The 12,500-nt window shown below is 40.2% G+C and overlaps 1 protein-coding gene across 1 annotated transcript in view; it reads left to right on the plus strand.

Moving 5' to 3' along the window:
* RyR (Ryanodine receptor) overlaps positions 1 to 12,500 on the plus strand; it is a 177,923-nt gene that overhangs the window by 97,171 nt on the left and 68,252 nt on the right. Inside the window, exons 10-25 of the mRNA XM_086555430.1 lie at positions 659 to 841; positions 1,209 to 1,380; positions 1,730 to 1,899; positions 2,226 to 2,350; positions 2,610 to 2,789; positions 3,163 to 3,347; positions 3,580 to 3,770; positions 4,018 to 4,285; positions 5,155 to 5,321; positions 5,686 to 5,779; positions 6,024 to 6,140; positions 6,601 to 6,809; positions 7,166 to 7,295; positions 7,444 to 7,708; positions 8,531 to 8,742; positions 10,221 to 10,320. Coding sequence (XP_086411556.1) covers positions 659 to 841; positions 1,209 to 1,380; positions 1,730 to 1,899; positions 2,226 to 2,350; positions 2,610 to 2,789; positions 3,163 to 3,347; positions 3,580 to 3,770; positions 4,018 to 4,285; positions 5,155 to 5,321; positions 5,686 to 5,779; positions 6,024 to 6,140; positions 6,601 to 6,809; positions 7,166 to 7,295; positions 7,444 to 7,708; positions 8,531 to 8,742; positions 10,221 to 10,320 — 2,768 coding nt within the window. The remainder of the gene's footprint in view (positions 1 to 658; positions 842 to 1,208; positions 1,381 to 1,729; positions 1,900 to 2,225; positions 2,351 to 2,609; positions 2,790 to 3,162; positions 3,348 to 3,579; positions 3,771 to 4,017; positions 4,286 to 5,154; positions 5,322 to 5,685; positions 5,780 to 6,023; positions 6,141 to 6,600; positions 6,810 to 7,165; positions 7,296 to 7,443; positions 7,709 to 8,530; positions 8,743 to 10,220; positions 10,321 to 12,500) is intronic.

A 12,500-nucleotide genomic window follows, 5' to 3' on the forward strand; every position in this document is an offset into this window, starting at 1 on the left:
TTAAGGGGAGGAGGGAATTAGGTAGGGTGGGAAGAGGGGAGATAAAAAGAGGTGATTATGAGGGGGAAGGGGGGTGGCGGGAGGTTAGGAGGGAAGATTAGGGAAGAGGGGGGGTAAAGAGGGGAGGATGGGGAGAGGAAAGTGAAGAGGGGAAGAGGGAGAGAGGAAGGTAAAGAGGGGAGGAGGAGTAGAGGAGGATGAGAGGGAAAGGTGTAGGTAAGAGGGGAAGATGTGGGGTGTGTGTTAAGAAGGGAAGAAAGAGCGGATTAGGAGAGAGGAAAAAAGGTAAAGATTGGAAGAAAGAGAGGAGGGGAAGGAGGGGTAAGTTAGAGGGAAATACTGTAGAGAGAGAGGTGGTAATAAAAATATGTATTAAATGGGGGAAGAGATAGAGCAAGAGATAGAGAGATAGAAAGATAGATAGAAAGAGAGATAGAGAGAGATAGAGAGAGAGAGAGAGAGGGGGAGAGGGAGAGGGAGAGGGAGGGAGAGAGAGAGGAAGAGGAAGAAATTCTACAATCTACCCTTCATTAGAAGTAAAACAATAAGATAAGATGAAACAATAAAATATCCTCAAAACACAGCATTACACAAAGAACCAACCCCAAAACAACAAAAGTACAACTCACGACCCCGTTTCTTTTTTCTCCTCCCACAGCATTGTAGTCTATGAAGGTGGCTCCGTGACCTCCCAAGCTAGGTCACTATGGCGCCTCGAACTCGCCCGCACCAAGTGGTCCGGCGGCTACATCAACTGGTTCCACCCAATGCGAATCAGGCACATCACCACCGGCAGATACCTGGGCATAAATGAGAACAATGACCTCGTCCTTTTGCACAGGTAATGGGGAGAGTTTGGCGGGATGCTGCGTTTGTTAGAGATGGGGACGGTTGTTTGGTTTAGTTCTTCATGACGAATAAGTTTTTTCTTTATCTATTTTTTATTTCTAGTTTATTTGATACAAAGGGATTTTTTTTTACAAATATTTCTAGGATCGTAAGTATTTTTAAAAAGTTGAAGAGAAGGAAGAACAAAAGAAAGGAAAAACAAAAGAAAAAAAGTGAAATTAAACATTAAGGAAAAGAAAAGATAGACTAAAAAAGAAGAAAAGACAAAGAGAAATGAAACGAAAAGAAAAAGCACCGAAAGAAAAACAAAAGACTAGATGGAACTCGAAAAAAAATCTCAATGCTCTCTCTCTCCCCAGGGAAGAAGCCACACTCGCCGCCACGTCCTTCTACCTCCGCGAGGAAAAGGATGACAACAAAGTGATCCTCGAAGACAAGGACTTGGAGGTGATCGGCACTCCACTTATCAAATATGGCGACTCCACCGTTATTGTACAGCACGTGGATACCGGCCTGTGGCTCTCCTACAGGGTAAGTGAGGCAGAGAGTCATGGTGATGTTGACTGAGATTAGATTATTATATTATTTATGTGGTTCGATATATTGATCTTGTTTGGCATTTTGTGTACTGTTGGTTAGGTATTACTATATATCACTTTCTTTATATATCATTTTGTTACGTGTAAAGGTTACGATTACTGGAGTAAGATTAAAAAAACTTATAGCAACCTGATAGTAAGAACACAAGATTCAGACGAATATACATATATAGCCAAAACATATAAACCAAATAAGCATAATCAATTATTGCATCCCATCAACACATACCACACAACTGCTGCTGAAACACAATCTTAAACGCTCTCTACACCTCACACAGGCCTTCGAGATCAAGAAGAAGGGCGTGGGCAAAGTCGAAGTGAAGCAGGGCACACTCCACGAAGAAGGCAAGATGGACGACGGCCTGGTCTTCTACAGGAGCCAAGAAGAGGAATCTCGCACTGCTCGCGTCATCAGGAAGTGCTCGCATCTCTTCACCATCTTTATCAAGTAAGAGGACTTTGTTTAGGGTTTTTGTGTATGAGATGGGTCGTTGGTTGTGGGTTGTTATTTTGGTTTCTTTTCTTGTCTTTATTTTTTATGTATATATGTATTGATTGGTGGTCTTATTGGATTCTTTATTCGGTTATTGTTTAATGGGTATATGTATATTTTTCAATCCAATTGAGCTGGTTAAAAATCGTGATTAAAGAGAGATTTCCCTTCGTATAAAATGCCTTAATCCTGCTGACTTTGTAAAGAACAAACGTTTATTATCTTATGTGACGTTCTTTTTCCTTTTCTGTTTCTCTACTGATCATTTTTCTTCTCTCCAGGGGTTTGGATAACATTCAGGCTTCCCGCCGTCACTCCATTCTCCTAAGAACAGTCAACCTCAAGGAAATGATCAGCTGTTTGGAAGATCTTATCAACTACTTCGCGTATCCTGAAGAAGAACTTGGTAGGCCTATCACTTTGTTAGTTGGTTTGTAGGCAATCAGTTATGTAACACGACAGCATTATCTACACGCATCATATATATATAGTAAAGTCACACTCTGGGTTATTTAATTAAGGTTCTATCTAATTCAGGAAATAACATTTGTAAATAATTACTATCTTGTATTATCATCTTTATAAGAAGAGATTAGTTATCTTTAGAATTCCTTGCAAATATACAAGGAACAAATTATCCCCTATCCTCCATTTCTTCCCTACAGAACACGAGGAACGCCAGGTGGCTCTCCGTGCTCTTAGGAACCGCCAGGACCTCTTCCAAGAGGAGGGCATCCTGAACCTTATCTTAGACGCCATCGATAAGATCACCGTCATCACCTCCCAGGGCTACATGGTGGCGCTGGCGGGAGAGGAAGCTGGCCAGGACTGGGAGGTCATCTCGGGTGCGTGCGCCTTTTTTTGTCTTTCTTTCATTTTTCTCGACCTCTCTTGGCCTTTTATTACTTTTATTAGTTTTGACTTATTATTCTTTGTTATGTAAAGTGTTATAAATGTATCTTTTTCGAAGAATCTGATGAATTCTGGAGAGATTTTGTGATGTTTTTCCAATGTGGTGAACCGTATGTAAGAGTGTCAGAAAAATCCTGTTGTGTATAAGTTCTCCTGTAGGATGTTAAACTACTCAAAGGGAATAAAGATACTTCGCATTATAATCTGGAATAATACCTTTAAAATAGTATATCAGCCAGAAGTAGTAGCTCTAAATACCCATACCCTACCCAACATGCTCTAAACGGTAATCTTCCTTCTCCTCAGGATACCTGTACCAGCTGCTGGCGGCGGTGATTAAGGGTAACCACACCAACTGCTCCCAGTTCGCCAACAGCCACCGCCTCAACTGGCTGTTCTCCCGCCTGGGCTCCGCTGGCGAGGGCACCGGCATGCTGGATGTGTTGCACTGCGTCCTCATCGACTCCCCGGAGGCTCTCAATGTCATGAAGGTCAGCTAGCAACCCCGACCTGGCCTTTGTTTCAATGGCCTTACTCTTGCTTCATAATGTTGTGCTCATTGATTATTGGAATACGTTTCAGACTGCTGTGCTCATGAGTTTATCCATGTATTGAGGAGAACTCGCTTATCATCAGTATGTATGACTTTCTGTATGATTTGGGGATGGGATTTTCGCAGTGACGATTATATTAACACTTTTCTATTGAACATGCTCGTTATAGGAAGAACATATCAAGGTCATCATCGCCCTGCTAGAGAAGTACGGCCGTGACCCCAAGGTACTGGATGTCCTCTGTTCTCTCTGCGTGGGTAACGGAACAGCTGTTAGGTCCTCGCAGAATAACATCTGTGATTACCTGCTTCCGGGTCGCAATCTCCTGCTCCAGACACAACTCGTTGACCACGTGTCCAGGTTCGAAAGCTGTGGCAGAGTTTTAAATTGTCGAGTGGATGAATTAGATGATTTTGTGCTATATATGCAGCAAATTATTTTAAAATTGAGTCAGGACTATTTTCTTGATGCGGCTGATTTATTCTATCAGAATCGAGTGTCCGTAATTAAGACTAGCAAATTATAATCATAGCGGTCAACAATAGTACAATAATAAAGAGATAACACAAGAACACGCCCCTGAACTTCCCCGCTAATCCTGTTTCAGCGCCCGCCCCAACATCTTCGTGGGCCACGTCGAGGGCTCAGCCATGTACCAGCGGTGGTACTACGAACTCACCCTGGACCACATCGAGCAGGTGTCGCATCTGTCGCCCCACCTGCGCCTCGGCTGGGCCAACACCAAGGGCTACGTCAGCTTTCCCGGAGGAGGCGAGAAGTGGGGAGGAAACGGCGTAGGCGACGACCTCTATTCCTTCGGCTTCGACGGGTCCTACCTCTGGACCGGCGGGAGGTTCACCTTGGTTAACCCTCAGGTACTTGAGGAGGACGGCGAGTTAAAAGTAAAATTCCAGTCGCTTTTTTATACCAGGATTCTTTTTCTTCTTTTCTTTTTTCTTTTTGCGAAGAACTATTCCTGTTTCTAATTTCCAGGAACCCTTTTCTTGTTTTTTCTCTTGTTAATCATGTATATTATCTAGATTATCTAGATATTCCCTTTATTATTTTCTCAAGATTTTGGTCTGTTTAGCGGAACGTTTATTTTTCTCTATTTTTTATTTTCTGTTACACCTTTTTTATTTTCTTTTTTTCTATCTGTTCGATGTACATCTTCAGTTTTTTACCACTTTCAAAAATATATAAATCAGGATCATGCTATAACCCTTATTAGAAAAAGTGTAATGTGTAGATATATACTAATACCATAGTCATCAAAACATCTGATATGTCACGAGAATAAGATAGAGAGGGGTGCGAGTTAGAGTGAGCATGAGAGAGAGAGAGAGAGAGAGAGAGATAGATAGATAGATAGATAGATAGAGATAGATAGATAGATAGATAGAGTGAGATAGATAGATGGATATATAGATAGATAGATAGATAGAGAGAGAGAGAGAAAGAGAGAGAGAGAGAAAGAGAGAGAGAGAGAGAGAGAGAGAGAGAGAGAGAGAGAGAGAGAGAGAGAGAGAGAGAGAGAGAGAGAGAGAGAGAGAGAGAGAGAGAGAGAGAGAGAGAGGAAGAGAAATTAATACCTTAATACTTTAACAAAAGGGAGAAAGAGAAACAGAAACAGAAAGAAAGAAAGAAAGAGGAAAAACAGACAACCAAACAACCCAAGCGACAACAAATACCCCCCCCCCCTCCCTTCGCAACCCCACCAAGTTTCCCCCTCTCTTTCCCTCAGGACTCGGAGCCTCTGATCAAGAAGGGAGATGTGATTGGTTGCGCCCTGGATCTGACCGTGCCAATCATCACCTTTTACCTGAACGGACGGCAGGTCAATGGCGCCTTCACGGGATTCAATCTGGATGGCATGTTCTTCCCCGTCGTGTCTGCTTCTTCCAAACTCAGGTGTGTGGGGATGGGATTTTTTTTCTATTTCTTATTGAGGTGCGTTATCTTTTGTTCCTTTTTTTGTGTATTAAGAAAAATGTAGTATGTTTTTTTTCTTTCTTTTGTTTTTATTTTTGTGTGTGGGAGTATTGGTGATTGGTTATTGTTGTTGTTTTAGTTGGTGGTGGTCTTGTTATGATATATATGTTTTTTTTTTGTTCAATAAGTTTCTCGAGTTACCGACTACCTACATTTTCCTCACTGTAAAGATGTCAAGATCTTTTGTTCATATTTGCAAATGTTCAACAAAAAAATATTACAATTTCTAGCCAGATTATTGTAAAACTAAATTTGTTTATAATATGTTTTGATCTTCTTCTAGCGTGAGGTTCTTGCTGGGCGGTGAACACGGTCGCCTCAAGTACCCACCTCCTGATGGACACTCTCCCGTCTCCGAGTGCCTTCAGCCCTTCCAGGTCTGTCGGGGTTCATCCTAAGTGAATATGTTTATTTTCTTAATGGAACAGATAAATATCAAGAATGAATTATAAGTACGGGTCAGGGAGAAACTAAACGAAGACGTTCCGATAGATTAAACAGACATTTTTACTTTAAGATACTTAAAAAAAACAATATATTTCAAAAAATATATATCTAAAAAAATCTACGCACATTCTTCCCCAATGTATCATCTTCTCTCTTCCCCTTTGTTCTGCCCAGACGCTTTCGATCGACCCCTGCTTCTACTTCGGCGAGCAGCACAAGGGCACCCTCGCTGGCCCTCTCCTGGTGGAAGACGACAAGGTGTTCGTGCCCAAGCCCGTCGACACCTCAACGGTTTGTGTGCTCTTCTTCTTGTTTTTGATGTTGTCTTTTTTGTTGTTGTTGTTGTTGTTATTGTTTTTGTTATTATTATTGTTGTTGTTGTAATTATTCTTCTTCTTATTATTATGATAATGATTATTGTTATTATTATGATGAATATTAGTATCTTATCAATATAGATATTATTGTTTTTATTAGTATCATTGTTATCATTATCATTATTATCATTATTCAAGTTATTTATCAATTTGTTTTATTTATCCATTTACGTAATGCGAGATAAAATTCGAGACCTGTTACGAAACATCATTCCGTATAGCTTGGATGCTTCGAAAGTTGTATTCATCATTTGCTTTCTTTGCCTAGAATAAGATCATTTTTGAGAGAGAGAGAGAGAGAGAGAGAGAGAGAGAGAGAGAGAGAGAGAGAGAGAGAGAGAGAGAATATACCCGCGCCTTCTATCATCTTTCAGATCCAACTGGCCAGTTACATTGAACAAGTACGAGACAAACTCGCCGAAAACATTCACGAGATGTGGGCCATGAACAAGATTGAACAGGGATGGACTTACTCTGAACGCCGGGATGACCTCCGTCTTCACCATCCTTGTCTTACGTCATTCGAGAAGCTTCCCATTAGCGAGAAGCGATACGATTCTACGTTGGCTCTGCAGACGCTCAAGTAAGTTGTGGTTTTCGAGAGACGGAACTGGATGATTATCTTTGGGGGAGGTGCGTTTTTTTTAGGGGGGGGGGTTGATTGGTTGAACTCCTTGTTTATTCATCCGTCTGTCTTTATCACTGAGGTGTATTCGGTAGTATCGTAAGTTAGGCCTTCATGAATTCGTATCTACAAAGTTGTTCGTCCAGAATTAAACTTTTGAGAATTAGACGATTTTTTTCTTGTATATTTTACCATTGTTCACATCGCCGTGTTGACAAGTTAAAGCTTATGAGAATGAAGGAGAAATTACGATTGTTTTTGTTTACCTTTTATCACCATTCATATCATCGTGTTAACAAGAGCTTTCTCCCAAGGACTGTGCTGGCGCTGGGATACCACATCACGCTGGACAAACCTCCCAGCAGAATCCGCTCTGTCCGCCTGCCCAATGACCCCTTCTTGCAGAGCAACGGCTACAAGCCACAACCTCTCGATCTGTCACAGGTAAAGAGACGCTACAGGTGCATCTTATAGCATCTTCGTAGAGAATAGAAAAGAAAAAAGGAAACATAAGAAATAGGACAAAGCAACAGACTTATTGTAAACAGATTTTAACACGGAAATGTCACCCACGATTTCTTTACCCTCACAGGTTAGCTTGACCCCGAAACTGGAAGAACTGGTCGACCAGCTCGCCGAGAACACCCACAACATCTGGGCTCGCGAACGTATCCTGCAGGACTGGACTTACGGCCTGAACGAGGACCCCGACATGCGCCGTTCGCCTCACCTGGTCAGCTACGCCAACGTGGACGAGGCCATCAAGAAGGCTAACAGGGACACCGCCTCCGAGACCATCCGGACTCTCCTTGTTTACGGCTACATCCTGGAACCTCCCACGGGCGACCAGGCTGAAGGTAGGCTGTGAGGCTTCATAAGGATAGACGCTTGGAACTTAGCGTTTATAGTTTGTTAGATTTGGGGATTTTAGTTTGTTAGATTTAGTGTTTGGTTAGTTAGTTAGGGTGTAATTATGGCGTTAGATTTAGTATTTTTAGTTAGATTTCGTGTTTTCAGTTAGATTTCGTGTTTTCAGTTAGATTTCGTGTTTTTAGTTAGATTTCGTGTTTGGTTAGATTTATTGTTTGGTTAGATTCATTGTTTTGGTTATTGAGTTGGGATAAGTGTTTTGTTATTTAGTTAGATTTTGTGTTTTTAGTTAGTTGGATTTATTGTTTAGTTATTTAATCAGTGTTTGGTTATTTACTGTTTAGTTATTGAGTTATATTTAGTGTTTTGAGTTAGTTAGATTTCGTATTTAGTTATTTTGGTAGATTTAGTATTTGGTTATTGAGTTAGATTTCATTTTAGTTATTGAGTTACATTTAGTGTTTTTAAAAAGGTTTGTAGCTCGAGATATGAGTTTCAGTTCGTTGAATATGTTAAGGTGAGCTGATTTAAGGTTTGGTTGGCTAAAGGTTGAGTCGTTGAATACGTTCTTCTTGTAGTTTATCAGTTTATAATACGATGGTATTGTGTTTTCTCTCTATTCATTATAAACCGTTGTTCACTTTTAAGCAAGTCTTACCCATCTCCTAGTGAAAAAATGGAAAATCTTACATAAAGGACAAACATAAAACAAAAAGAAAAAGGAAAAAATAATAAGGAAGCTCACATTTCCAAATAATCCAATAAAACTCACTCCCCTCCCCCCCCCCCTCTTACCAAAATCCCCACAGGCGCAAGCGACGCAGAAGACACCAGCAGACGAGCCAGCCAGCACCGCACCTACCGTCTGGAGAAGACCAACGCGGTGACGGCAGGCAAATGGTACTTCGAACTGGAGGTGCTGACGTCAGGCCCCATGAGAGTCGGCTGGATCGAGGTCGGAAGTCCTCCCGGCGCCGAACTCGGATCCGACGATAGGTCCTGGGCCTTCGATGGGTTCCATGTGAGTTGGAGGTTTCTCGCAGAAGGATTTAACGAAAGGAAGAAAGAAAAGGGATGGTTTTTGGTGTGGTGGTTCTGGGTGATATAAGGGTATGAAGATAAAAAAGAATATGGATGACTTAGTAGATTCTTTGTGAATGTTTTTTTAATATACAATGTTTAAGATTCCAGTTTGTCTTGGTGAGTTGTGTGTGAATGCCAAAAGAGATTATAATTGCTTGGCAGTTCATGTGTGAATGGTTTTCATTTCACGTTAAATAGAAAAGAGAACAATTTCGACATGATAGGCCATGTGTACATTGTCTTAGTCAAGATATATGGAAATTTTCCTTTGGTTGTAGTATAATGTTAAAAAGGATGTATATATAATAGATTTTATGTATGTGGTTCTAGAGGGATTTAAAAAGATAAGGAAGTATTTAATTTTACACGTATGAATGACTTTTGTTTGATGTGAAACTAAAAAAGAGGATGGTTGGAACGACATATTAGCCTTTAAAAAATAGGATTAATTGAAATTATGATTGAGTCATAACTTTTCAATATAAGTTCATCTAGATTTCCTTAGTTCTTTTATAGATAACATTTTTTTATCAAAATGCTTTATAGTAGATTATAATTTCCCAGTTTAGAATGTTAAATTCTGCATTACATTATATATTCCTGACTCAAATCAAAATTGATGTAGCAGAAAAAAGTAGTTCGCATGTGATTACCATGTAAGTTATTTCAGAAAAAAATACGACGGCCATACTCATGTTTACACTCATCCGAACATACACCGACACAATATTGTATAAATAATATGTCCATATTTCCCAAGCACTTGAAACATCATAATGCCATATCGGAGACATATGGCCACCGAATCCAGGCCGGCGATGTGGTGGGAGTCATGCTGGACCTGCATGACAAAACCATCAGTAAGTCGGTTAAGTAGTCTCAAAGCTCTACACCCGTCCATCCATCCTTCCATCCATCCAAACATCCACTCTGAAACGCCCAGTCTGAACAGCCGACGCACACTGGGGACGGCCCAGGGGATTGGTGCTGTGTATTCCGCGCTTCACAGATACCTAGAGAAGGAGACAGACAGAAGAGACAGAAGTCTGAGATGACATCATACCTCTCCAGTGTGCTGAGCTGTTTGCCACCTACGACTAACCTTTCTGACTCTTTCTCTGCCACAGATGCTCATTTTGGCTGCTAAAGAAGTTTTACAACTGCCTCTAACCCTACTCCTTCACCCACATAACTGCCACGCGTTAAACTGCACCAAATGACTCCCACTTGCAATGTAAATAGAACAAGTGGTGATTTCACCCTGCTAGATGCGATAGTTTCCTCCCAAAGGGATTCAATTGTTGCAGTTCAGCGCTGACCGTATTTAAATGTCCGACATGTCGGCTGCCATGTTGCAGGACGAAGCTAAGAATGTGTCTTCCGTTGGTGTGTGTTAATGTATTGTGTGTGGCGCAGGAGGAGAAATGTCACGCGGGCACGATGGAGACCTACGGTCACAAGTGGCAAGTCGGAGACGTGGTTGGCGTGTGCCTTGATCTGGTCGACAGAACCATCAGTGAGTTACTGGCCCTGTGTCGTCGATGGCTCTTGTAGATATACGTAAAGATGAACTAGTCCTATTGTAGTGTCAATAGTAGTGTCCCAGATTAGCCAAGGCTTCAGGAGGTTGTCGTTCGCCTCGTTTTAACTATCTACCAATAGTCTGCGAGAGGCTCGGCGTGTTGCTAGCGTCAAGGGCAGCGCGTTAGCCAACATGTCGTGTCCTCGCCGCGTTCGCCAAACGTGGAGGTGACAAGAATACTAATTATTTGACAAAACATTTACTGAACACAATTCAACTTCAATCAGGATGAGAGTCCTTTAAAATTAGGAACGGATTCTTGTCTTCTTCACAACTCTGGATGACGTGAGTTTGCGCATCGTGTTATTCTCCTCGATAGACGCATTATCGTAGTCTACGCACAGATTCTCTCCGTTTTCTCCCTTGCTTCGCATGATCACGGATTTAGAATGTATCAGAAATGTGATTATTAGTTATTTTTCATATTCGCTTTACCCAGTTGAAACGTTTGAACCCACATTTCTCGCTATTGAGAAAATGCAAAGTCCCCGCGTATGTAGAAGTGAAGATATGTTAGTATCCCTTCCATCCATTTTTATTTTTTTGTATATCACTTTTTTCCACCACAAACACTTTTTGGACTTTTAGTCGGCTTTCGCGTTATATATATATTTTTTTCTTGCTTGTTGTACAAGATTCCATTGCGCCACGTAGCAATGAGAATGAAATGCATTTTTGTCCGAATGCACGAGGAATGGCCCACCATTTTAGCCCTAAATGCACGCTCCGGTTGCGGGTTCCTGGGAAGAAATGAACGCTTATCCCTCTTTGTCCCAAGCATCATGAAATCGTATTTTCATACTGAATGAATGGATTATATGTTGTTTTCTCTCTTTTCTATGTTGAAGGCGGCAGACGAAACCTTATCCTTATATATCCTACTTGCCCCTAAATCAGCAAAAAAAAAAAAAAAAGGAAAATGTATGCAATATTTCAATACAACCTTTTAATCTCATACAGATAGTCAGTCCAATGAAATGCAATACAAATATTGTGGAAAACTGCATCGATAAAAAAAACAGCGAACGTAAATGTTTGTCTTTTGTGAAGGCTTTTGTGAAAGCTTTTGTCTTATTTCAATTCTCTTAATTAACCACTATCAATGAAGAGACTTTTTTTTCTCTTGCTTCCGACTTTGTGTCTACATCTGAAGTTCTCAAGACGCTCAAGAACTCACAGCTTGGCATTAAAGAACAGGAAATCTAAAGCTCCAATTCTTAATCCAGATTTGCAAACTTCTAAAAAACTTCGCTAAGCTTGATTTTGTATAATCTGCCCAAAGAAATCTATTAAAATCTCGCTCCCCACAAAAAAGAAATGATAATAAAATTAATCTAAACACCTGAATCATTATAAATCCTTTTAATGAATGAGTTATCTTTTTTATTCATGTTGCTTAGCTGTACCAGTAACAGGCTGTGCTTTGGACTTGCTATTAGTTTTCGTATGTAGGTGCAGGTATGTGTAGCTGAAAAGGTACATGTGTGTGTGTGTGTGTGTGTGTGTGTGTGTGTGTGTGTGTGTGTGTGTGTGTGTGTGTGTGTGTGTGTGTGTGTGTGTGTGTGTGTGTGTGTGAGAGAGAGAGAGAGAGAGAGAGAGAGAGAGAGAGATGTGATAATATGTGTTTGGGTGAATGGTGAGCGAGCTAATGAGATAGTGAATGAATGAGAAGTGATTGATTGGCTGATTGACTCATTAATATATATATATATATATATATATATATATATATATATATATATATATATATATATATATATATATATATATATATATATATAAATAAAATATATATATATACTTATATACATACATATATATATATATATATATATATATATATATATATATATATATATATATATATATAAAGAGAAGAGAGAGAGAGAGAGAGAGAGAGAGAGAGAGAGAGAGAGAGAGAGAGAGAGAGAGAGAGAGAGAGAGAGAGAGAGAGAGGAATGAAAAGAAAGAGAAAGATGGATAACTAGTTAGATAAAGAAGCAGACACATAGATAGATAAGTAGACAGATAGGTAAGGATATAGATAATAACTCCGTAGAGCATGAGAGTATATAGACAAGTAAAAAGATAGATATAAAAAGAAAGAACAGAAG

The sequence above is a fragment of the Penaeus japonicus genome, unplaced genomic scaffold (assembly GCF_977035675.1).
Source record: "Penaeus japonicus unplaced genomic scaffold, GWHDUDI00000001_assembly GWHDUDI00000031, whole genome shotgun sequence".
Classification (NCBI taxonomy): Eukaryota; Metazoa; Arthropoda; class Malacostraca; order Decapoda; family Penaeidae; genus Penaeus; species Penaeus japonicus.